This window comes from Dama dama, chromosome 9 (assembly GCF_033118175.1).
Source record: "Dama dama isolate Ldn47 chromosome 9, ASM3311817v1, whole genome shotgun sequence".
NCBI lineage: Eukaryota > Metazoa > Chordata > Mammalia > Artiodactyla > Cervidae > Dama > Dama dama.
In genome coordinates, this window is record NC_083689.1 from 51,045,069 (window position 1) to 51,071,325 (window position 26,257).

The 26,257-nt window shown below is 46.7% G+C and overlaps 1 protein-coding gene across 2 annotated transcripts in view; it reads right to left on the bottom strand.

Moving 5' to 3' along the window:
- SPOCK1 (SPARC (osteonectin), cwcv and kazal like domains proteoglycan 1) overlaps nt 1–26,257 on the bottom strand; it is a 566,336-nt gene that overhangs the window by 113,610 nt on the left and 426,469 nt on the right. For both annotated transcript variants that reach the window (XM_061151354.1, XM_061151353.1), the window contains exon 6: nt 9,232–9,346. In XM_061151354.1, the coding sequence (XP_061007337.1) occupies nt 9,232–9,346 (115 nt within the window). The remainder of the gene's footprint in view (nt 1–9,231; nt 9,347–26,257) is intronic.

Here is a 26,257-nt window from a genome sequence, read left to right on the forward strand (position 1 = left end):
ACTAAAGATCCTGCATGCTGCAATGAAGATCGAAGATCCTGTGTGCCATGACTAAGACCCAGCGCAACCAAATAATAAATAAATGCATAAAAATAAATATTCAAAAAGGAAGAAGAAAAATAAAGGAGGAAAGAGAGATGGAAGTGCTGAGAAGGCAGCGTTTGTGCAGAGACTGGAAGGGTGGCTGGTGAAGGGAGGTGTGTCGATGTCTGGGAAGAATGTCCAGGCTGAGGCAGGAGTGAAATGGCACATCTGAGGGACTCACTGGGACCTGATCAGGGACTCGATCATGCTGGGCCTTGCAGGTCACCGGAAGTATTTTCTCTTTTCCTCTTAACAAGATGGGAAGTCAGTGGCGTGTCCTGAACAGGAAATTATACAATATGACTTCCATTTTACAGAATGTTTCACTCCTAGTTCAAAAGAGAATGTAGGGGCCAGGAAATCAACTCAGAAGCTACTGAAATAAAATATGAGGATGTTTGGGACCACTAGGGTGGTAACCATGGAGATGGTAAGAGGTACTTATATTCAAAAATCTATTTGAAAGCAGACTCAAATGATTATATGTGGCATGTGGGAGAAAGAAGTTTTGGGTTTTGGTTTTACTTCAGCAGATTGAACTATGGAGATGACAGTAATTAAGGTGGCAAATACAATATAGGAAGAAGGGACAGATATAGGGGAGATCTGGAGTTACATTTTGGACATGTTAAGTCTGATATGCTTAGGAGCATCCAGAAAGAGATGCAGAACAGTCATCACATAGTCTGGAGTTCAAGGGAGCAGAGTTGGCAGACTCTGGAAAGAGAGAGGGGTGGTGATGGGGAGGGCCTTGGGCAGGGGGAGAAAGAGATGTGACCTTCCATGAAAACATATCTACGATACAAAAAAAAAAATGCAGGGCACAAAACATTGTGTAGAATATGATCCTGGTTTTTGGATGAGTACTATTTTAAAGGGGCTTCTCTGGTGGCTCAGTGGTAAAGGACCCACCTGCTAATGCAGGAGACCCAGGTTCGATCCCTGGGTCTGCAAGATCCCCTATAGAAGGAACCAGCAACCCACTCCAGTATTCTTGCCTGGGAAATCCCACAGTCAGAGGAGGCTGGTGGGCTAAAATCCAAGGGATTGCAAAAGATCTGGACATGACTCAGTGACTTAATAACAACAACAACAAACAACAACAAACAGTCTTAAAAGTATATTGAGTGAAGTCGCTCAGTCGTGTCTGACTCTTTGCGACCCCATAGACTGTAGCCTACCAGACTCCTCCTTCCATGGGATTCTCCAGGCAAGAATACTGGAGTGGGTTGCCATTTCCTTCTCCAGGGGATCTTCCTGACTCAGGGATCAAACCCGGGTCTCCTGAATTGCAGGCAGATGCTTTAACCTCTGAGCCACCAGGGAAGCCCAAAAGCATATTAGATGTTTACAAAACAAACATCTTCATGTTTCTAAAAAAATAATCGGAAGCCTATGAAGAGAAAGCTAATAGAACTGGGAATATGGGCCACTTTTGCCATAATATTTGGATTTTATATAAGAATGGGTATTAATTTATACATAAAAAATTATGGCAGAAGAGAGCTGTCTGAGTGAACTATCAAAGACATTAATTTCTAGCACAAGACTTTATCTCCTTCTCTGGTCTCTGGCTATGACTTTGGCCACCCTGCCCCAGTCTACCCTCCTGTGTCTTTTTGCCTGCAGCCTTTCCCCAGTCAGTTGCAACCAAGAAAGCTTCAGAATAACCAGGAGAACCTGTGGTATACTTTCCCAGAGCCAAACTCACAGAAGAAGAATCTGAGTTCAAAGCCAAAGGCAGTATTTAACTCCAGAGTCCCGACAAGTACGTTTTTCTTCTTGGATGCAGTTGCCAATTTCATTCTCAAGCTTCTTTCTGTTTTTTTTTTTTTAAAAAAGGTCATGGCATTTATAATAACAAGGCTCTAAAAATTAAATGTACCTTTACATGTTTAATTTCTGGCCATAATGTAGTACTGAATAATAAGTGAGCGGACTTGAATGGTTATGGAAAAGGTTAACAGAAACTGCTTTTAAACTGCAAGTTTGCAAGCCTGGGGCCTTCACCCTGTTACACAATAGGCATTAAAGAAAAATGTTCTTCCCTGGATGCAAAGATAAATCTTCATTTTGCTGGGAGCCTCAGCAGCAGGATGCTTTTAGGGTTTTTCCATTGAGACATCACAGCGAGGAAGAACTCTTCATCCCGTCTCTTTGGCACCACCTCCTGTTCCCGTTTAAACAGATTTCCCCAACTTGACTTGTGATAAGTAATGGAATTAGACAGACGTCTGTCAACCCAGGACTTTTTTTCCCCCAGAATCCAGCCTTTGGGTTGAAATCACCATTTGAGAAGAGAAAATCATTGTAGACTATTTTTCTACTGTTCCAAATAGCTCAGCTGGAGGGAAGTTGTTATTTCCTCTTTAGCATGCCGTGCTGGAAGGATCTGTGGAACGAAACATGGCCCCACGCTGCCCCCAACTCCCAGCAAGGTCAGGCCAGGAAACACTGACAGCCTCAGAGCCTTCTCCAGAACTCCTGAGGCCAACTGGCTGGACCCACATCCCCGTTCCAAAAGCTAACCTAGTTTGGTGACACCGAATTCTCTTAACTTTAGCGTGTCTGTAAAGCTTTTGCAATCTAGAAAAATGGTACTGATGAACCTATTTGCAGGGCAGGAACAGTGATGAATAAATAGAGAATGGACTTGTGGACACAGATGAGGAAAGAGAGAGTGGGATGAATTGAGAGAGAAACACTAGCATATATACACTACCATGTGTAAAATAGACAGCCAATGGGAAGCTGCTGTATATAGCACAGGGAGCTCGGCTCAGTGCTCTGTGATGACCTAGGGGGTGAAATGAGTTGGGTGGGGGGTGCGGGTGGAAGGGAGGTTCAAGAGGAAGGGGACATGTATATACTTATAGCTGATTCACATTGTTGTATAGCAAAAACTAACACAACATTTTTAAGCAGTTATACTCCAATTAGAAAATAACATAGAGAAAAATTAAAAACAAAAATAGCTAACCTGTGACAACCGAAGCAAAGAAGGAGTTGGCTTTAGAGATAGTGCTATTTTCTCAACTTCCTCCTCCAAAGGTTGGGGGTGGGGTGGGAGAGAGTCTACAGAATGCCTTCCAAACCTGGCTGCTTGTGGGAACTGCTTGTGCAGTGACATTCTTTGCCTGATGTTTCACACTTCAAGATTCAGGCAAGTGACATCAGACCCCGGAGAAATAACTAACTCCTGCCAAACACAGCTATAGACCCTCAGCCGTCTTTAGGCTAAGGCCTTGGCTGGCTGTCACCTAAGTGAGTACAGACGGTGGGAAGAGAAGGGAGGACAGAGGCCCAGGCCACGAGTGAAGAGGCCCAGGCTCTGACCCCACTCACACCGATCCACCCTCTGAGCTGAGGAGAGACGCTTTCTCTCTGGAGACTCCCAGTTTCCTCATGCAGTGAATGGAAACTGAACAATGGTTGCTGGTGCCAAAACTCTCTTCCTGCAAATGTGATCTGAGATGGTAAAGCATAAAAATGGAGTCATTCTAGGGGAGGTCGGAAGGCCCCACCCACTCGGCTTTCCCTGGTCCCTGTGTGGAAACCTGAGGCACCTTCGAGGAACACCAGGGTCCCCTCAAGATGGTGCGAAGGAAGTTAGGGGAGATCTTTCCTGACCAGATACCTACAACTATGAAATGTTCATCTCAGCCAAGAGGGAACTCTGAGTCCCTCCTCCAGAGAGAACGAGGCTGTGGAGCCCAGGCCAGGGGAAAGGGCTGTCTCGGTGACGAGGGGAGGGATGGAGTCAGGGTGGGGACAGGAGCAGATGTGGAAGGGGGCTAGTTTAAAAAAAAAATGTATCTTCAAGACTGTAAGAGTTAAGGCTATTTTAGCCTTAAAATTTCAACCACTGTAAAAAAAAATCAAGAAATGAGTGTTTCAGACATTCCTCATGTTCTTCACTGAAAACTGAAGAAAAAGCAGCAAAACTCAGAACTACAGTTTTAACATTAGATGTGAGAGGCAACTTCCTAGCTGGGCTGGCTGTTGGGCGCCAGAAAATACTAAGAGCATGTAGGGCCCTGTGGGGCTCCTGGGCACAGGTCTTTCTGTGTCTCCTATTTCTTTGATTATAGGAAGCAGCCTTCATTCAGCCTCCATAACCTTCCCTGAGTTCCAGTGGGCTGATTCAAGCAGTAAAGTCAATTAGACAGGAGGTGATGCAAGACCAGGGAGAAACAGTCAAGAGCAACCTTGGGGCAAGGTCCTGTTTCCTCATCAACGGATAGACAAAATCTGTCGAGCTGTTCTGCAGATACTGAAAGCCCCTCCAAGTGGGAGAAGTTGACGATTAACAATGATATGCTGCCCACAACCACGTAGACCCCAGACAAGCTGGGCCTGAAGGTTGATGACGCTGACTCCTACTTACCCCACCACCAACCCATCAAAAGAATGTCCACGAGCTGATCATGCCCTCTTTGAACAATTACTATAAAACTTCTCACTATCTTCTTCAAGTTGGGACACACCATTTTGAGGGTATTAGCCAGCTATGACCTCCTCTGCCTGGCAAAGCAATAAAGCTATTCTTTTCTACTTCACCCAAGACTCTATCTCCAAGATTCAATTTGGCACCCATGTATAGAGAAGCCGAGCGTTCAGCATCAATACCAGAAAAGACAGGGGAAGGATCTTTCCTGAGAAACTCTTAGAGATGGTACAGAAACCCAGGCTTAATGTGTGGATTTCAATCTCATCTCCCTCTTTTTAATTTTTCCCTTCCTATGGACAGTCATTACCCCATACTCCTGAGGTTGTTTTGGCATCATAGAGATGAGAGATAAAGCAATTAAATAACTTGGCCAAGGTCATGAGGCAACTGAGAGATGTGAAAAGAAATATTTAGAGGTACTAAAGAATGACTCCACCTTCTACCATCCCCTCAGGGGCCACATCAAAGAAGAGATGCCAGAAAAAACAAAGAGAGAACACAAAACTCAACCATTTGTTTTTGACTTCCTAAAAACCAAATCCGATCAGACAAGACACTTTTGACTTGCAAGAATGGGTTTGCTGTAATTCAAACAGCCAAAGGCTGGAAGAGGCACAGCAAAATCAGAAAGAGAGTGAGTTAGATCCTGGTCTCGCAAACCTTGGATGCTCACACCCAGTACTGGTCACAGGTAATGGGGTTGCAAGAGGTCATATTTAGGGAAGGAGAAGCACAGGCAGAGACTGCTGCATCCCCAGGCAAGTTCTGCTCACCACAGCACTTTCCTGTCTCCAAAGTCACTTCTGGGTCCTAGGCAGGAAGAGATGATCCTGAAACCCTTGGCAGCTGGAGCTCCACAACAAAGAGCACCCGTGTCTTGCTACTAATGAAGCCCATTCTGAAACCAGTCTTGTAAAGATGTCTTCTGCATGGAAGAGAAATGGTTGCTGGGCAGATTCGAGGAGAGATGCCTTGAGAGAACAAACCCATCACAGGCTTTCGTGACATCAGAAGGTCATATAAGGACATCTTCAAGTTTTGTGTGGCCCTGAAAGGGGCCAAGGAGGGGTGGTGAGAGGATGAGTGAACCAAAAAGTGTAGGACTTAGAAGAAAGAGGACTCAGTGTGACTTGAATGAACATGTGTAGCAGATGTCACAGAGAAGGTCTCAGAACATCTCTCCTTGGCTACACTGAGGGTGAGCGTTGCTGGACAACTAATTAAAAATAGCAAAACCCCAGAGAGGTAGATGCCAAAGAAAGAGACACACCAGGAACCACCTCACACCCATACAGTTGTTCATAAGCCCCCATCCCAATCCTACTTTCTAGAGTTGAGATACAATCCCAAAATAATAGAATTTACCTGGAAATGACTACACTAATGTTTATATTACCAGAAGAAACCAAGGTTCAAAACAGAGGGGAGGTTGAAAATAAAGTATCATTAACAACAATAATGTCACATTTTTTATACACCTGTATTTGTGAGATGATGAAATGTCATTTCTGTAACAGGCACAGACACAAAAGTGCTCCTGACACCGTTCAGAGCCACAAAGTATCTCATGGACAGAGTGGCCTGTGAATGCCACTCCCACTGCATGCAGCTTCGGAGAGGGGCAGCTACCAGATTAAGGAAGCTGGGTAGATGGGCACGCCCCGCCACCCTCCACCTTGACAGCCAAATGGCCAAATGAAAGCTGCTCTTCATTTCACCTCTGACCCCTCTTGAGCACCCATTCCTTCTTCTTTTTTTTTTTAATTTATTTTAGTCGGAGGCTAATTACTTTACAATATTGTAGTGGTTTTCAACCTAGATGTCCATCAACAGGCGAATGGATAAGAAAGCTGTGGTACATATACACAACGGAATATTACTCAGCCATTAAAAAGAATACATTTGAATCTGTTCTAATGAGGTGGATGAAACTGGAGCTTTTTATAGAGTGAAGTAAGTCAGAAAGAAAAACACCAATACAGTATACTAACACATATATATGTAATTTAGAAAGATGGTAGTGATAACCCTATATTGAAGACAGCAAAAGAGACACAGATGTATAGAACAGTCTTTTGGACTCTGTGGGAGAAGGCGAGGGTGGGATGATCTGAGAGAATAGCATTGAAACATGTATATTACCATATATGAAACAGATCGCCAGTCCAGGTTCGATGCATGAGACAGGGTGCTCAGGGCTGGTGCACTGGGATGACCCAGAGGGATGGGATGGGGAGGGAGGTGGGAGGAGGGTTCAGGATGGGGAACACATGTAAACCCATGGCTGATTCATGTTCATGTATGGCAAAAACCATTCCCTCTTCTTTATCCCAGTTGCCACAACCTCAGTTCAGTGCTCACTGCCTGCCACAAGCTATTGTGAGAGCTACGTGGAAAGAATCATCAACTCAAAGGAAAAAGTCAGCCTTCCCTTGGCTGATTCTGCTCCAGGTAGAATATTCTTCATTTAAATGTTTCATTTCACATAATGATCCTGGAGCTCTATCAGTGCCCTCACTGCCCGTAATATGCCCTTGTCCTCCAGGGAAACACAGATCAAATCTGTATTAAATAGTTAAGCACCCTATCCTAATAGAGGATTATACTCTCCTGCATTAAAATATTGTTGGATATGTACTAAATTAACTACAGATGTTCTGTCTTATCACCAGTAGGTAGTTCCTACTTTCCTGCATGCTTATATAAAATATTTGCTTTAAGTCACAGCATAAATTGGGTCTCTGACCAAGAAGGGCAATCTCAGAGCCTCATGGTAAGAACTGTGCCGAGTTAGTACAAGTAACAGATGCCTTTCTTGCTACAGGCTTCAAAGGTGATATTTCTTAGACAATAGCTAAACGATACTAGAGACTGAGAGGGCAGTTCCCAGACTCCGATGACTTCATTAAAGCAAACTGTTGACCCAAGGGTCAGTGGAACAAAAAATAATTATACAAGACTACAGGAACTAATGAAGGATATATAATTTTGATCATTGGTTTTAGAATATTGCTGATATTATATTTTATGGTTCTCTTTTCTGATAATCATATAATAAAATCCTTATGCTTTCTTCCTGACCTATTCTATTAACCTAATGGTTACTTTTACAAACATTTGGAAATGAAATACTTTCAAGTGGTAATCTTGTTCTCACCAGCCTCTCAGAATTCTACTTTTAATGCCAATTCAGTTACTTGCATAGGTTTGATAAGACTTTGTTCCAATTTTCACTAGTAAGTGACTGAACAAATAAGTGGCACACCCAAGGCCATACCTGGCGAGTCATACTTGAGAATGAATCTCATTTAATCAGATGTGACAAGCCCACCATGAAGCAACAAGGGTTGTACTTTGTTTAAAGAACTACAAAGCCTTCTCACAGAAAACTATAGGCAAATCACAGAAATGACTTCCTTGCATCGGTTTCCTTGTCTCAGAACAGAAAACTAAATAACAACAATAAAGAATATATTTGAAATAAGAGGTTATGGAGACTTCCTAAGAAGGGTCTTAACACATCTCAAAACAGAAGTTAATTTTATGGATTTTGCCGCTTACTACACAGGGCTTTGGGTTTTCTGACCAAAGTTCAAGGAGGCGTGTATAGATTATTTAACATTTCTTCCTGGAGTTCTATAAATGATCAGGTCAAAATGCAATGAGATCAGCTTTTTGGTAACTAAGAGTAATCTACGGAGATGATTTGTGACCCCAATATTTCATGGTTTACAATGTCCTTCTACATCCTGGGTTAAACTTCCCCCAAAACCTTGTAACACAATATTCCCTTGGTTACCATGAACAAATTTACACTTCAACGTCTTCATCCCTGTGCCTTGGCGAAGACAGGACAGCTTAGGAAGACGCAAGTGGATAAACACTCACATCCAATTCATCTTCCTCCATTACAAATAGCTTCGGGCTTTAGAACACACGTGCGTGCAGGCACGCATGCACTCACACACAGATGTTCAACATTGTTCATGGTACAGCTAGCTACAGCTGAGAAAGCCCAGCTCCACAGAAGGCAAGCTTCTATCTAGGTTTCATTACAGAAGGCTTTTAAGGGACTGAGCCCAGTGCGACAACATTAATTTCTACATCATGAAAACACTCAGATAGGCCCGACCTTTCCCGCCCTCCTCAGCCATGGAAAGGGAACCATAGCCCCTGGGAAGTTATTCTCCTTCCATCCATCCCTTGGCTCTGTGCCACATGCCTGGCAGAATATATTCATAGAGAAATGCTTTTGCCAGTAGTGGGGGGCCTACTGTTCACCATCATGACACCTCTGCAGTCTATGTTTTGAAATCTGGCTTTCAGAAGTTCAAAGGATTTAGAGATCAGAGTTCAAGGAAGACCAAGGCGCACCCAGGGCAGGCCTGGTCTTAATGCTGAAACCCTGCCCTTCCTACACCATAGCCAATTTGACCTCTAGAAAGAACCTAATGCGTATCTTGGTCTAACAGAATTATTTTCAAAGACGCCCAGTTCTTTTTCTATCAAATGGAGGTTGAAGGTGGTTCAATCTGGAGTTCCTAAATGAAACTGGAGTACCTGCCAAGCACACACATCTCGCCAGCCCAAACTAGATCGGCTCTGTTAAAGGCTGGGTTCCTGGCGTCTGGGGCAGCCCTTGGCCACATCAGGCCATGCTGACCACCCAGTCCCCTTTCAATGTGATGTCCACTCACCATTCTTTTCTGCCTTGTGTTTTGGCGGCTCGGCCTCTGGGAGACATGGACACGGCCCATCACAGAGGGTGGTGAGACTTTTGCCGGTAGAACAAGCATGGAACTCCAACTTGCACTGCAAAAGACAGACAGAACAAGCCGTAAGAACACTGCCAGGTAGACCCCTCCTCAGCCTCCTTGGGAAACAGCCAGTGCCCTTCTAAACATGATTAGGCTCACAGAAGCAGAGACAAAGTAAAGGGGAGTTCATCTCTGTTAAAGGTCTCAATGATAGAACGTTAACTAAGAAATGGCTTTTTGTTTTCCCAAATGCTTAAGATAAACGTCTAAAAACACTGCACGGGGAGGCTTACTTTTAATAAGTGGTAAACTCAACCATAACTGTCTATGCGAGTATCAGTATGAAATTTAACATCTGTGGTCCACAAACACGGAGGGCTGAAGGCTGCTCCGCCATGTCCCCTTACCCCCACTACGGAGGCTCTGTCTGTGCAGCAAGCCTAGACCCGCTCAGCTGCTCAGGGAGCAGGGAGGACCAGTAACAGTCTACTTAGTAAGTCTGGATGCTCTGTGTGAGGCCTAGCCCTTTCCCCCGGGAGCAACTGAGGAGCGATGCTTTTGCTTCAACCATCCAAAACCTAAGTTTGACACAGTCTTTCCCCCAGAGGACACCTGTGGCTGTCTAGCCTAGGACTGAGTGGAAACACCCACCATATTCCAGGATTCAAAATTGGAAGCCCCAAACACATACATCCTCTTGGCAATCCCTTCATCTGTAGCAATGGGAGTATTTTGGCCACTCTCTGCCAGCTGTTTACTCTTAAGTCTCAACTGATTCAGAACAAGAGGATAGAAGGATATCATTTACAGATGTAGGAGACCACAACAATTAACAGCATTTTATTATCTCTACATTATGGTTTAAGAAAAGGAGACTCAGATGCTAAATAACTTGTGAAAGATCATGACATTCACAACCCAGGATTCCAAACCCTTTCTGACTGACTCCAGGGCCAAGCACGTTAACAGTCCCCATCACTGTATCTGTCACATGAAGGGCCCGAGAGAACAGACGGTCTGCATTGCACTCCATGTGTGGTTAATTATGCAACTGTGCTAGGGGCCTGGGTCTCAGTTGTCTAAGGGTTTCCTCCCTTTTTCACCTGTAAAATTCTCTAGATCAAGGCAGTATATAATCAGTCTTTGCAAAGGCCCACGGGCCCAGAACCACGTTGGTATCTGCTGCAGGTTCAAAGGAAGGGGAGGTAGGCAGAGGGGACGGAGCACCCACTGTGCGTGTAGCGCTTATCAGGTGCCACGGGGAATCTTTTAAAGGGAAGAAAAGAGGAGATATGGTCCTTGCCCTTGGAAAACACAAATGCATACCTTTCAAAAGGCCACCAGTGTTTGCAAAGCAACACATGAGTGCAGATGAACCCTGGCTCCTTGTGAGCGGATGGGCTGTTCAGTCCCCACACCAATTACACACCAAGGGAAGGAGAGAGGGTTTCAATCTGCACACACTGGAGTCACTCTCGTGTAACTCCTCCTGTCCCCACACAGTCACCTGAGACCCTGCAGAGAAAGCACAATGGACAAGCCAACAGGGGGCAGGCTTCCTCTCAATGCAAGGCTTCCTTCTCAATGCAAGGCACATTGCTGGGTGTTTGGTACATGCCCGGTTTGGTGGCAGGCATGTTAGGGGCCATGTGAAAGGAAGCCATGACCCAGGCCACAAATGTCAACTGACAATGAAGAAGCAAAACACGAGCACAGAGAAGGAGCAAAAAATGAGCAACGTTATAGGGCCAGGTAGACGTGACTATAAGGGAAGGAGGAATATACGTGTGTGTAGGGATGAGGCACTAAAGAGCCTCCAGGTATGGGACGTGCCTACAGGTGGTCCAAATGGACAGAAGGGGTGCCAGGAGGAACACTGTAAGTTGGCAGGTGGGTCCCCAGGGTGAGAAGCTTCTTTGTTACTAGCACAGCCTGTGTGCATATACCCAGGGCTAGAGGTGAAGACCAGGCTTCCCCGGTGGCCCAGCAGTAAAGAATCCACTGCAGTGCAGGAGTCATAGGATACACAGGTTCCATTCCTGGGTCGGGAAGATCCCCCAGGGGAAGGCATGGCAACCCACTCCACTATTCTCACTTGGAGAACCTCATGGATGGAGAAGCCTGCTGGGCTCCCATCCATAAGGTCGCAAAGAGTCGGACACGACTGAAAAGACTCAGCACAGCACAGAGGTGAAGACCACTATGGCCAGCTCTACTTTCTGCTCCTCCCCTGGGCAAGCTCCCTGTAACAAGCCTCAGGTTCAGGCTAGGGATTCTCATACTATTTCTCAACAGAATCCCTAAAGCTAATTTAGAGGAACAAATACATTTTTACATGAAAATTTATAAAGTCAGAAGTAGTACAGTGACTCGCTCTAAAGCCTTATCATACTGTGACTGCAACTGCCTGCTTGTGCCTGTGATGGATGGTAATCCTCTTCCTAAACATTCTCTGGCCTTCCCAAAAGACAAACCTACACTTTGCTCAGTGCCTTATGTCATGAAAGCTGATGGGGATAGCATCAACTGTCCATTAAAGCTCCATGGTGACAGCGGTCCTAGCCATATGACTGTCTTTGGCCAGTGGATTGTGAGTAAGGAATGAGATTTCCCAGCTGGCACTTGTGATAAAGAACCCCTGCCAACGTAAGAGACACCAGAGTCTCAGGTTCAATCCATTGGTCGGGAAGATCCCCTGGAGAAGGGCATGGCAACCCATTCCAGTATTCTTGTCTGGAGAATCCTATGAACAGAGAAACCTGGAGGGTTACAGTCCATACAGTTGCAAAGAGTTGGACACGACTGAAACGACTTAGCACACATACACAAGCCAGGTTTGAGCAATAGTCAAAGAACCAGTGCTTGGTTTCACCTCTTGCTATTTCCATCTACTATGGAAATAGCACATGCCCCATAAGGGCTGCTCCTTCGGTCTGGGGCCCAGACAGCAGAGAACATGGAACAGAGCTGAAGCTAATCCACAGCTCATACACAACACGAACAAGGAACTAATGCTTGCTGTCAGAAGCCACTAGTATTTGGGAATCACTCATATAATTTATCAAAAGGTGACTTTCCACTAGACCCTAAAGTATATAATGACAGGGGAAAGTCTTAGTCACAGTCTTATCCCTGACTTGATATGATGAAACATATATAGCCCAGGCACATAGCAGGCGTGCAGTAAATAGCTGCTGAATGACAAAGGCAGTTGGAAAGGGGGCTCTGGTTTGCTCTGTAGCTCTAAAGCTCTGTTCCAGCCACCAGGAGCCACCAATCTGCCTGCACAAGGAGTGCAGGTGCCGGAGCTCAGCATCCAAGGTGCTTGTCGTGAACCATCACTGACCTTCCACGCTGCTGTCCTCTTTCTGAGCTCCACACTTAACGCTCTGCCTTTCGGCCTCCCTGCTCATGCTAGTCCATCACTGGAGTCGGAATCCATCTGCTTCCCAGATACCCAGAACAACTGCCCCTCGATATAGCCTCAGCGGACCCAGGGACTCCAGCACACTGCGATTCCAGCACCACGGCTTCCATCGCAGTCCCCGGCATCCTCGCCTCCACAGCCGCCCAGAGTCTCAGCGTGTGCAGGCAGCCGGGTCTCTTCCCTGACTCCAGGAAGGGGCCACCAGAGAAAACAATATTTATCTGCAGTGGTGAAAATGCATGCTTCAAGGACACAGATCTGCCTTTTATCTTCCAGAACAATATGTGGCATTTAAATGAAGCTCAAAAGGCTATAATTTCATTTTTTTATAAAGCTCGAAATGTGCTATTTAGAGATATGCAATGTATGTGGTAAAAGCTACTTTAAAGAAGCGGGGGTGTTGACAGATACCATCAGGACAGGGGTTCCCTCCAGGGAGGAGGCCGAGAACGGCATCAGACAGGAGCCCACAGCAGCCTCGTGAACACTGGGAATGGTTTCTTTCATAAGCTGGGTGTTGGATTTTAAGGCTTTTTTAGTAAGCATGGCAACATATAAGTAATACATACATGTCTGTATGTCAAGTACATTATGATAAAATATAAAACACAGTTTATAGACTTCTATCAAGGTAATGACCAACTATAACCATGTCTCTGGAGGAAGCTGGTTAGGAGGAGGAGGTGAGAGCAGGTGTGTGGTGATGCCCCCTAGGGATTATCTCTAGGCAGGGACATCCTGCGGCCTGTAACACAGGCACCTTACTCATGCTCCCTCCCTGCAACTCCTCTCCAAGTCACAGCCCTGGAGTTACCCACCAGTCACTTACCTCGTCCACTCTCCCCCAGGTGCTTATTATGGAAGAAAAGACATAGAAGCCAGAAGGTGATCATTGTGCCAGCTTTACCCAGGGGGAATACAAAACCCTCACAGCCCAGGGCTTCCCATTAGACTGCACTGTGCACCATACCTGGGACCTTCACTCCTCCACTCCCTCTTCCAGCCAAGAGGCCTAGGAAAGTTCTGGTCCACAGACCACCAATCACAGGCAGAGATAAAATGCAGACGGGGGTGGACCAGGCAGAAGCATCCTGGGTCTGTGCACACAGAGATTCTAGAGACACAAGGCAGGTATATACCAGCCCTTGAGTATAGACCTGCCAAGAGAATGGGAGTCAGGAGGAACAAAGGCACATGATTGGCCAATACAGGCATTCTGCTCCTGGCTGTAAAGATGAACCTGATCCAAGAGATGCCAGGCTCCAACACACCAGGGAATGTGCAATGTTCCTGGGAAAGGGGCAGTGGGAACAGAAAGCAAGGGAATGGAAGGATCTTCCTGCGGGTATGTGGGAAGGGAGAAATAAGTGTCCTCCAACAACACAGGGACATCACTAGCTCCTGCCCCACCTCAGGACCACAGAGCAAGTCTCAGCACTCCCACACTTCCGCCTCACAGTGTTCTCCCAAGCAGGAGTCGAAAACTGGAAGAATTATGGATGATGGATGGTGCTTTCTCAGCAGTATGCACTTGCTCAGGAAGCTTGGGCCCACGTCTTCCATATGTGCCTTGCAGGTCCAGAGGATCCAGGCAGCCAGCCATGTCCCACCCCATCCCACCTCAGATGGGCTGTTGTCCTGCTTCAAAATGGGATCTGCAGAGCTCCAAGTTAAACAGGGTGGGCTGTGAGTCTACCGCTTAGAGTCTGCAGCCTGAAGGTGGCTTCTATTAATAAAAACAAACTGAAAAATGACATTCTTGGAAAGTGACACCCATAATTCCTCATTTTAGGGAAAATAATTTTGGAGTTGGAGGAGAGAAGAGGAACAGACAGGTATAAATAAAGTATATGGAGTGGAGAGCAACTTAGTCAATCCAAGTTCACAAAGAGCTGAAGACAGAGGGGCTCCCTGGAGCTTGTCCATCACATGGGGAAAGAACATAGCTTAGTAAATGTAGAGTGACCACCAGAAGGTCACCAGGGCCCAGCTGGGAGAACCTTTCCAATCCTGGCCAACACTGGGAGCTGGTCTGAGCAGAGAGGACTCACGACTCTCCCTCTGAGGGGTAAAGCTTCACACCTAGTACTGCGGGTTGAATTACATCCCTTATGTTGGTCCCTCATGTTGGACTCCTAACCCCCAGTATCTTACAGTGTGGCTTATTTAGAAATACATGACAGAGATAATCATGGTTAAAATGCCGTCATTAGAGTGGACTCTAATCCAATATGACTGGCATGCTTAGAAAAAGGGGAAATTGGACACACACAGAGGAAAGATGATGTGAGGAGTCATGCAGGGGAAAGGGGCTATCCACAAGAAATGAATGAGGCTGCCAGAAGCTAGAAGAAGCAACAGACAGCTTCTCCCTGGCAGCCACAGAAGGAACCAACCTTGCTCACACCTTCATTTCAGACCTACACCTCTGGGACCGTGAGATGATAAACTTCTGTTGCATAAGCCACCCGACTTGTGGCACTTCATTACAGCAGCTCTCATAAACTAATACACCTTCTATCCAGATTTTTAAAAAGAGTCCCTACAGGATGGATCACTTTGTCTTAGGTTCAGAAAGTGCAGAGCTTGTGCCAAGATGGCTCAAATCTCCTAAAAAGAAAGAAAGAAAAACATGGACCAGCAGCCTCAGGATATGGGGCAGTTGGACATAAAGAACTTGGCCAATGTATCAGCTGAGACTTGGGCCTAGAAAAGAGGAAATATGAAAAATTTATGGCTTTATATTTATTTCATGATAAAGCAGCTAAATAAGTCATCAGCCTTAACTATTGAAAGAAGCAGAGTCAAAGACGTGGGAAATAAGTTAAAGACTTTAATCAGAGTAGCAGAACCCATATTTCTACAAACACAAACAAAAAAAATAAATACAAACCCCAGAAGCTTCGAGACCCCTTGACTTGGTAGAACACAAATGTCTTTCTCAATCATCACAGTAAAAGAGAAGACAGAAGAAGAGCCAGAGATTTTCACAAATGGTCAGAAATATTCAAAATGTTGACCTACTTAAAAACAAACGTGCTAGCAGATTTCCTAACCAATCTTCCTTTCCATTTTACATAACACGCCAAAACGTCGGAATGAGTGAATGTTTTCCCGCAAATGGCCAGTAAATCTCTCTCCTCTGTGATGAGTAAAGCAAAACTAATAACCTCTCTCTGGTTCACTGCTCATGCAGGCCTCTGCCAGGCACATTCTCCACCACACTACACTCTTCCTATTGCCTCACCCGCTTTGGGTATTATTTTTAACATTTTATTTAAATTGCTTTCTCTACTGTATTTCATCAACCTCTCGTCTATTTTTAAACCAGACTGTTGACAGTTCACAGTTGACAATTTTGTTCACAGTTGATGAATTCTGATTTGTTTTTATTCCCCCAAAATCATGTCAAGGAAGTGGGGGCGGATAATCTTCCAGCTCTGCTGGCTTTTGTAACTGGGCGCCAAGAAAGAGGCAGCTGATGGCACACGTTATCCCAGGGTCAAGAAACAGCTATCCTCTCTGCCCAGGATGGGAATGTTTCTGGTCACCTGGATGGAGCAGCAAGAAATGAGGGGGAGGGGCTCTGATCTCATACCACTTGGAACTTTACCAATCATGCGTGCATGTGTGTGTTCCTTCTTGCATACCACAAATTCCCATCATTGCCTATGGGGAGTCAGGGTCCACTCTAGGCTCTGAACCAATGGGACAAAGGGCCTGTTCTCATGATGTTTATGGGGCAGGTATGACGAGGGCTATGGAGGATACACAACAGAGAGTAAGAGATAGACAGTAGCCGGGAGGGGATGGTACATTATATGGGTGACCAGGAAATCAGGCCAGATGACACCTGGGCAGGGAACAGAATAAAGTGAGCCATGTGGCTATTGTGGAAAAGGGGTTTCAGGCAAAGGGGAGCGCAAAGGTCCTGAGGAGGAAGAGGCTGACAGCTCTCGAGAACAGCCAGGAAGACAGTGAAACTGGAGAGGCGTGAACAAGGCCAAAATAGCAGGAACCAGCTCCACTGGGCTGATGGCGGGCCTCCGCGAGAGCACCTCTGTGTGCAGGACTCAGCCTGCAGATCTCACTCTGTCTCTGTCTCCTTCTCTCACATACACACCCACCCACACACATATACACTCACTATAACACACTCTCTCATACACACTTTTCTTTTCTGAACTAAGAGTTCCAAAGATGGCAGAACCTGAAACTTTCAAACCAAGTTGCTAAAAATACGAAAGAAAAGCTCTTCTTTACAGAAGAATGCCAGCTAAATAAATTTAGAAGGAATGCTGGAATTAGCAAATAATCATTTTACAATCCTCTCCCCCCACCCCCCCCACACACACACCTCCAGTGTAATAATTGAGTCAGGAAGGAATCATTTGATGTTTGCTAAAAATATTGGGTGAAAGTCTCTGGGGATATGACATTCACACAGTCTCCAAGTGTCACCCCACAGAATACCCAATTACAGTGTACATTTTTCAATAAACATTTGGCAGCTACCTCCTAACAAAGGGACCAAGGGGCCAATTTAGTGCCACTAGGAGTGGGACCACCTGGCATACATCTCCTGAAGTGCCTCAAAAGGAAACAATAACAGTGCCTTTGAAGTTTCAGTGCCAACAAATGCCTAACTTGAATCTATTCATTAGAAACCAAGTCTAAAATTGAGGACATTTTATAAGACAACTGCCTAAATGCTCAAAAAAATTAAACAAACAAAAAACCCCTGGAGTAGGTTCTTGTTCTAGAAGAAATTAAACAGATGAAACAAAGGCAGGGAGTGACTTGATTGGTTCTTGAATAATAATAATTATACAAAGCTATAAAAGGCATCCTGGGAAAATGCTGTGATTGTAATGTGGATTATATGTTAGGTGATGCTGAACTATTGCTCTCGTAGGTGTAATAATACCTACCAACGTGCTCATATAGGAGAATGCCTGTTTATTTTCTTATGGGTGAGATGTCACAGTCTCTACATAGTGCTTCTAAATGGTCCAGAGGAAAACTGTGCATGTGTGAAAAGGAAGAGAGGAAATGGGGCAAAATGTTAATAACTGTCCAACCTTGGAGAAGTGAAGTAAAGGAGAGTGAAAAAGTTAGCTTAAAGGTCAACATTCAGAAAACTAAGATCATGTCATCTGGTCCCATCACTTTACGGGAAATAGATGGGGAAACAGTGGAAACAGTGTCAGACTTCATTTTTGGGGGCTCCAAAATCACTGCAGATGGTGATTGTGGCCATGAAATTAAAAGGTGCATACTCCTTGGAAGGAAAGTTATGACCAACCTAGATAGCATATTAAAAAGCAGAGACATTACTTTGCCAACAAAGGTCCGTCTAGTCAAGGCTATGGTTTTTCCAATGGTCATGTATGAATGTGACAGTTGGACTGTGAAGAAAGCTGAGCGCCAAAGAATTGATGTTTTTGAACTGTGGTGTTGGAGAAGACTCTTGAGAGTCCCTTGGAACAAAGGAGATTCAACCAGTCCATCTTAAAGGAGATCAGTCCTGGGTGTTCATTGGAAGGACTGATGTTGAAGCTGAAACTCCAATACTTTGGCCACCTCATGCAAAGAGTTGACTCATTGGAAAAGACCTTGACGCTGGGAGGAACTGGGGGCAGGAGGAGAAGGGGACGACAGAGGATGAGATGGTTGGATGGCACCACCGCCTCGATGGACATGAGTTTGAGTAAACTCCGGGAGTTGGTGATGGACAGGGAGGCCTGGAGTGCTGTGACTCATGGGGTCGCAAAGAGTTGGACATGACTGAGCGACTGAACTGAACTGAAACAAACAGCTAGGGGAAAGTAAATATAACTTGCTTTACCCAGCAATGTTTGAATTCTTTGAAGAAACCACTCTTATCTACTCCCCTTAACTGCTCCCTCAGTACTGTAGTTTTTCTCTTCGCCTGTCCACTAGGGGGCAAGCTCTGGCAGCAGAGAGAACTCTGCACTGCCGCCTACAGGACCTGCACGGGATTGCAAAGAATCAACCTTTATCAAGGCTAGGTGAGACCCCTGACTGAGATTTTCCTGAAGCACACACTCTCCTCTTCACTGACGTTCGCAGTCACTAGTGCAGTGAGCAGGCTCAGCACAGGCACTGTGAATTGCAGCACTCTATGTCTTACTCTTTCTTGTTGCATAGGGGGAAACTGAGGCTGGAAGAAGTCATACATCTCGTGGGAGGTCATTCTCTTAAATAGTTTCCACCCCCTGCTCCTGACCTTGCTGATCTTGTCAACAACTTAGCAAAGCCTTTTAAGCAAATGAGGATTCCAGGTCTGTTTTTAGGGGCCAAACTGAATAAAGGTTCTCTAATTTGCATAACAAAACCAGTGGAAGGTCCTGGGCAGGAAACCCCAAAGGAAAGGGGCGAAGTTTCCTGAGGGGGCCTGAGAAGAAGATGGCCCTCTCCCCAGTACCTCCTCTGAGCTGGAATCAAACCAGCAATCTAAAGGTAAGCTCACGCTTTGGTCACCTGATGCAAAGAGGTGACTCATTGGAAAACTCTGACACTGGGAAAGATGGAGGGCAGAAGGGGATGACAGAGGACGAGATGCTTGGATGGCATCACCAACTCAATGGACATGAGTCTGAGCAAACTCCAGGAGATGGTGAAGGACAAGGGAAGCCTTGTGTGTTGCAGTCCATGGGGTCACAGAGTTGGACACAACTTAGAGGCTGAATAACAACCCTAAAGGCAGGAGTTGTGACAAATTACAACTCTAAGCCAACTCCTACAGCCTTTGCCTTGCTTGGGGTGTAGGTGGAGATGGCGGGGGGTCGGGGGGGTCAGCCTCCAGGGGTTGCATCCCCCCTTCCTGACCCAAACCTGGTGAGGAGATCCGGTGTCACCTCACATGCCCTCAGGCTCTCTCCACTCCCCACCCCTGCCCCCAGTGGTCCAGCTTTATGCTCCCTGATAATCACACCCCTGTGGCTTCCTGGACTCTCATCAGCAGCTTCTCACCTCTGGGTCTTTCTCCTGCTGTCTGCCCTGCATGGGGTCCTCTTAAAGCTAAATACTACTTTAAAATGTCAGATTTCCGTGGGATGTTTCCTCTTTCTGGGATTTGGAGGATACAGCACAGATGAGGAAGGCCTTTCGGAGCCCCCAGGCCTGCTTCCTGTCAGCCTCATGGGGAGAAGGCAGGCCCATGGGAGGAAGGACCAGCAGGTATGCACAGAAGAGGTAGGACCACGCACAGCCTGGCCAATCATAGTCTGGGAGCAGAAGGGACCCCAGATCAACAGGGGCCCTGGGCCACTCCCTGCATCACCTCGTCTTCCCCGGCCTCTGCTCACATGTCACCCTCTCACTGAAGCCTCCTCTCAGCACCCTTTTAAAACCAGAACCTGGCATTCTGGTCCCCTTACACTGTTCTATGTGGCCCTTTTAAAGTATGAAACCTGTGTGTGTGTGTGTGTGTATGTGAGTGTTAGTCTCTCGGTCACGTCTGACTCTGCGACCCCATAACCTGTAGACCCCCATGCTCCTCTGTCCAAGGGATTCTCCAGGCCATCATCTTGTAATATATTGTTCAAATTACTTTTTTTTGGCGGCATTCGGTTTTTCTTGCTAGAATGTGTGTTCCGTGAGGACAACTTTATTTACTGTCATATCCAAAGTTCTAAGAACAGTACCTGGCTCATAGTAGGTGCTCAATGAAAATAAGCTGAGTACAGGGAAATGAGGGAACAAAAGCAAGGGCCTCTGCGTGCAGATGACCGGCAGAGCAGCACCTCCTCCCCAGCCCAGGATCCTGACTCCGAGTAAGAGCTTAGATAGTCGACAGGACCCATGAAGGAGGCAAAACTCATAAAATGACTGAGGTCAGGTTTCCAGCCAGCCCTGTAGGAAATGGGCTCCAAGCAGAAATGAAACCAACTGGTTTAATAAAAATGAAGAGGCATGCTACTTCCCACACCTAAGCATGAGAAGGGAGCCTCAGCCCTGCCTTCCTGCTTGCCTGGCTTCATGCCCCCTCCAGGCAGGCCTCCCTGGGCTCCCACCTCTGTGCCCTGTGCCCTCTTCCTCACTGCCCTGACCAGAGGCATCACAGCTACCTCCTGAAGGACATGTGCCCCAGCACACAGCAAACACTCACTATCTGCCTGTTTATTTATGCCATGCACCTCACATAACACTAGGTGAGAACTGGTATTGGTTTTACAGACAAAAAACCCTGCAAGCTGGAGAAAGCAAATGATGGCCTCAAGGTCACCAGGCTATCAATGGCAGCTTCACTCAATCCAGGTCATCCCACCTCCCCCAGTCCCTTGCTGTGTGTGTGCCTCACAGACCCCCACAGCCAGGATGCTGGCCAAGGCTTGCTGGGCATCCCAGGAGGGCTGGATGCAGAGGCAGAGGACAGCAGGAAGGGGAGCATCCACAGTGCGGGAGATGCAGGAACCGGGCTCTGTGAATCGCTGGCCACTTCTCCCTAAATTATGTCAAACGAAATCCTGGCTTATCAACTGCACTGCTGATAGGGACGTTATTCAGAGTCACTTTAAATTATTGCAACTAGCTAAGATAATGCACAGAAGACAAGCTGGTTAGCCAACAGACCTGGACTAGATGATGTGGGCAGCTTTCCTTTCTGTTCCAGAAGCTGAAGGCACCCAGGCTTACCTCCCCTGGAGGAATTAGGGCATGAAGCTATTCCAGGTTAACTGAGTAACCATCGAGGCACTAAGGGCCTCTCTCCAGCAAAACACTTTCAGAGGCTGGCAGTCCAGACTGGCCCAGCCGAGGCCTCCAACAAGAGATCAGGCCTTGGAACCTGAGGCCCGTCTGGCTGAGAAGCTCCTGGAGAGCAACAACTGGATGCAGCTTATAGTCACATCCCCTGGGGCCAGACAGACGCCCCCCACCTGGAAAGTAGGGAGAGAGGGGTGCTGAAATAATGAACTAATCCTCCTCCCAGGAACGCTAGGTCAGGATCAACCACTCCCACCTTACAGATGAGGAGAAACACAGGTCAGGAGGGTGAGAACACAGGAAGAATGAAACGGGAGAGGAAGAGCCAGCAGTAGAGGAGGCTCGGCAGAAGCAGAGGCTGGAAGCAAGTGAGGAGAAACAGGAGGAAGAGGATGGGGCAATGTTGCAAGTCTGGGGAGAAGCAGAAACCTTCAGGAAGGAGCATAGGGTGGGTGGGAGCAGGGCTTCCTTCAAGCATCTCTCGGGCAGCCTGGCCGGCCTGGCTCTGACAGCTCCAGGAGCCCAGATGGGAGGGCCAGCACCTGCTTAAAATAAAATGCTCCTACTGCTAGGAATGCTCTCGGCGGGTGTGCCTGCCTCCCTAGCTGGCCTGGCTCCCTGGGAGGCCCTGCTTGTGCTAAGCCACCGCTCCCACTCAAGGTCCCCCTAGACCTCTGGGACAGGGTCCCCCACATGGGACTCACGGGAGGGGATGGGCAAGTCGAGTCGGGGTGTCATCTGATTTCTCTGATGACTCTCACCTCTCCCGCTGTGATGACAAAGCAGCTTCTGCTCCCAGCTCTGCCTCCCTCGCCTAGTGTAAACCTAGAAGAGACTCTGCAACTCAGAACTCCAGCTGCTTCCTGGAGATGAGAGCTGGAGCAACGTGCATAACTTGTCCAAGCCTCCCCTCCTTATCACGAAACAGAAAGAATCCCCCTCCCGCAAGTGTCAGGAGAGTAGAAAGGACCACTCCAGGATCCCAGGCGCTGGCAGCACTCCTGGCACCTGCCAGGACAATAAATCTTCTCTCCTGCCTCCAGGAGCTTCTCCACGCCTGAGTGAGTTCTGTCAAATGCAAATGCGTTCGTGATGCTCCACCCAGCTTACACCCCTTCCTTGTTCCCTGTCATCCTTGGATGAAAATAGAGACTTGAGCACAGCAGAAAAGGCCTCTGGTGATCTACACAGCACCCCCACCACCCCGGCTCTGTCCCACCCTGCTACCCGCCCCCCACCCCCAGCCCTTGGCTTCCCTTCCCAGCCGGCCTACTCTGCTCCAGAGTACAGACCCCAGAGTCTACAACCCACATTCCACTGGGGCCCCTCCTTCCCGACACTTTGCTCTGTCTGCAGCCCCGCTAAAGCCTGTGGCAGGTGTCCCCAGAGGCTGCCGACACCTGTGCCACCCCAGCCCTGATCCTGCAAACCAGGATGGTCTCTCTCATGAGCTCCACAAACTGGGTGCTTTCATTCACCAGTTTAGCTCCAGTACCTAGCAGAGCATCTAAGAAGCAGTAGGTACTAAATAAACAGTAGATGGATGAATAGATGCTTGGACAGATGAATGGATGGATGGTGGTCCTCCTCCCTATCCCCCCCATCACTCCCACTGCCTGCTGAGCATAGTTAAGCTGCTACCTCTCATCACACAGCTCCAGGCCTTGATGCTCCCTGGCCCCATGAACATCAGGCTGTCTGGATCTACCAGATGCAAAGCTTGGGAGGAAAGGACCAAAGCTTGGTTCTTTTTCCTAGCCAGAGTGCTCTCCCTGCTTACTGGGGAGTCAGACCAAAGAGTCCCAAATGCTTCACACGCTCCCCATTTTCTCCACACGCCCGGATTAAAAACAAGCCCTTACTTCTGAGGCCCATCACCTCTGGTCCTGATTTTTTACTTTTTGGCAGATATATTTATTTATTTATTTTTAATCGGAGGATAATTACTTTACAATGTTGTGCTGGTTTCTGCCATATATCAACATGAATCAACCATAGGTACACACGTGTTCCCTCTCTCTTGAACTATCCTCCTGCCTCCCACCTCATTCTATCCCTTTAGGTCATTACGAAGCACCAGGCTGAGCTCTCTGTGCTACAGAGCAACTTCTCATTAGCTATCTACTTTACACATGTATTTATTTCAATGCTACTCTGTCACTTCATCTCACCCTCTCCTTCCCCCACTGAGCCCATAAGTCTTCTCTCTCTGTCTGCATCTCTATTCCTGCGCTGAAAATAGGTTCATCAGTATCTGGTCCTGATGTTGCTTCTCCAGTGACAATGCCCCAATCCTTCAACCTCCGTTCTCCACCCTGCTCCCCAGGTCCTGCATCACTCGGATGTTCCTCTCATCTGAATGTTCTCCTCTTTTGCTATCCCAGCCTCCCTGTTCAGGCCCAAGCCCTTTGAACATGCCCCAACCACTCCTGCTCCAGCAGAACTCCTGCTCCAGGCACATTTCCAGCCTCCACACCCAACCTCCAGGTCCCAGGCCAGCTCCTCTTGTTGCTCTGTCCCCCTAATGTGTTCTTCCCACTAATAATTTAGCTGCTGGACTTCAGGGCTGAACTTCAGGACTCTTGTTTAATATACCTGAGCATCCTTCAGAGAAGAGCTACGAACACTAAGTTTATTTATATCCTCCACAATGCTGGCAGAAATGGATTATAAAGACTTAATCATATATATAAATCATTTATATACTGTTCACTACAGTTAGTCGTGGAACCCCAGGCATTGTGCTAAAAGCTTTACCTATACTTCCTTCTTTAATTTTCATCCTGGTGGCTATGAGGTAAGAACTACTGCAATAGCCATCTTACATAGGCTCAGACACATTGTTTGCCCAAGCAAAGTCAGCTTTAAGTTGTGGAGCCCGAATTCAAACCCAGGGCTTCTGACACTAAAGCCTGTATTCTCAAGAGTTTAATTATATGGTCTCATGTCTAGATGTTTACCAAGAACTGTGCTGACTGTGACCCACCATAGTGCCTGCAGGAACCACTCTCTTACAAAGACAGCCACACACAGCTGGGAAGCACTGTCTGTGAATTGCACCAAGGTGGTACGGCCTTAGGGCGACAATGTTCCGCATCTGGAAAGACGAAGAGGTGGTGTCCCTCCCAAGGATCTCGGTGGGGCTCTAGTCATGATCCCACCAAACCCTGGCATCCAGGATGGCAGGAATCTTTGACTTTTCCCTCTCTGCTGCTTCTTAGGCACCCAAAGTCATGCCCAATACATACCAGAAACTATTTGTTCAATGAAAGAATACATGAATGACAGAGAAAACAAGCAGCTCCTCTGTCTCCCACAAGCCCTGTCAGATCTATCACCAAAGAAAGAATGAGTTTTTTGGAGAAATGAGGAGAAAAGACCACAGACCTTAGAAGTGGCTACAACAGAGAGAGGAACTCATAGCCACCAAAAGGCCGGGAGGACCATGTCCCCAGTGAGAAGGAAAGTCAGAGCAAGAAGTGTGTATCAGACCCACAACCTCTGCAAAGCAGCCCAGTGAAGCCTATCCTGTGTGGCTGCAAACTAATTTTCTCCTGTTCTGCACTCCAGAGAATGCAGGCTTCACAGGGACTTAATCATTTGGGGCTCAGAAAACAGTGAAGCCACTGTTTTGTTCTGGTTCCCTCAGCAGGAAGATGTGCCATCTCTTGTCCCTGGGCACCTCTGAGGGGTGGTCCCTGGGCACCTGCCTTGTGTTGACTGCATTTCTTTGTCATCACAAACAGACTGTAGAGACAGGCTCCTGAGGCTTGGTTTCTGAAGGAATGACCTCTTGTAGAGCCTCTTCATAAAAGCCCCTCTCTTCATGTAAATACAGAGAATCCACAGATGAGGGAGAAGGAACACAGACAAAGAGAAGCAGCAGATTTCCAGAGTGATAACACTTCTAGGTCACACCCCCAGTAGTCCCTGACATTCTGAAGAATGAGAAAACAGATGCCAGCTAAGCATATCCACAAACTCCTTTCCCAAAGCTAACACTTGCCAAGGTCAAAAAAAAAAAAAAAAAAGCCATTAACATCTCATCATGGCCTCACATAAGATAACCATCACCAGCCATTCAGCCTCACTTTACATCTGCTCTTCAGCCCAATTTCTTCCTCCTTCCTCCTTTGCTTGCTTTAGAAAATAAATCCCAAATGCCTTTCTGAATAAAGCCTGCATATGTTCCTAAGAGCCAATAAAATAAAGCTATAGATGAAGATGACCAAAAATGTCAAAGTGGACTTTGACCAAGTGCAACAAGATTAAGGTGATATTTTTAAAATGAAACAGTAACTTAAACTTTGAATTACTGCCTGATTTTACTGCTTAGAGATGAAAGATCCTGTAGGGCTGAACGAAAAAGCCATATAACTCAGAGAGGATTTTCTTTGCTTGGCATCACCTCTGTGAGAAATACACTGAAGTAATAAAATGCCCTTGCAAGAGTTCATTCTCTGAAACTGGTGAGGGCCAGACAAGTCTGTCATGTTCCCTTTCTTTTGAGTACACAGGTTTTCCCCAACAAGTCTCATCTCATTTCTTCAAAACCTGAGGATGGAGAACCAGCTGGACTAGGTGCCCCACGAAGCTGACCCTGGCCCCAGTTCAGCCCTGTGATACAAGCATGAGCTGATGCTTCCCACTGCTCATCCCACTGCCAGAAATGTCTAAGTCCCATCAGTCACAGGGACCTTCCCACCTTTTGTTTATCATGAGGCCAAAATTATAACCCCAGTGATCCTGAGATGGTCATGATGATACAGGCAAACTTACAAGGGGAGGTGAGGTGTAGGTATCTGACAC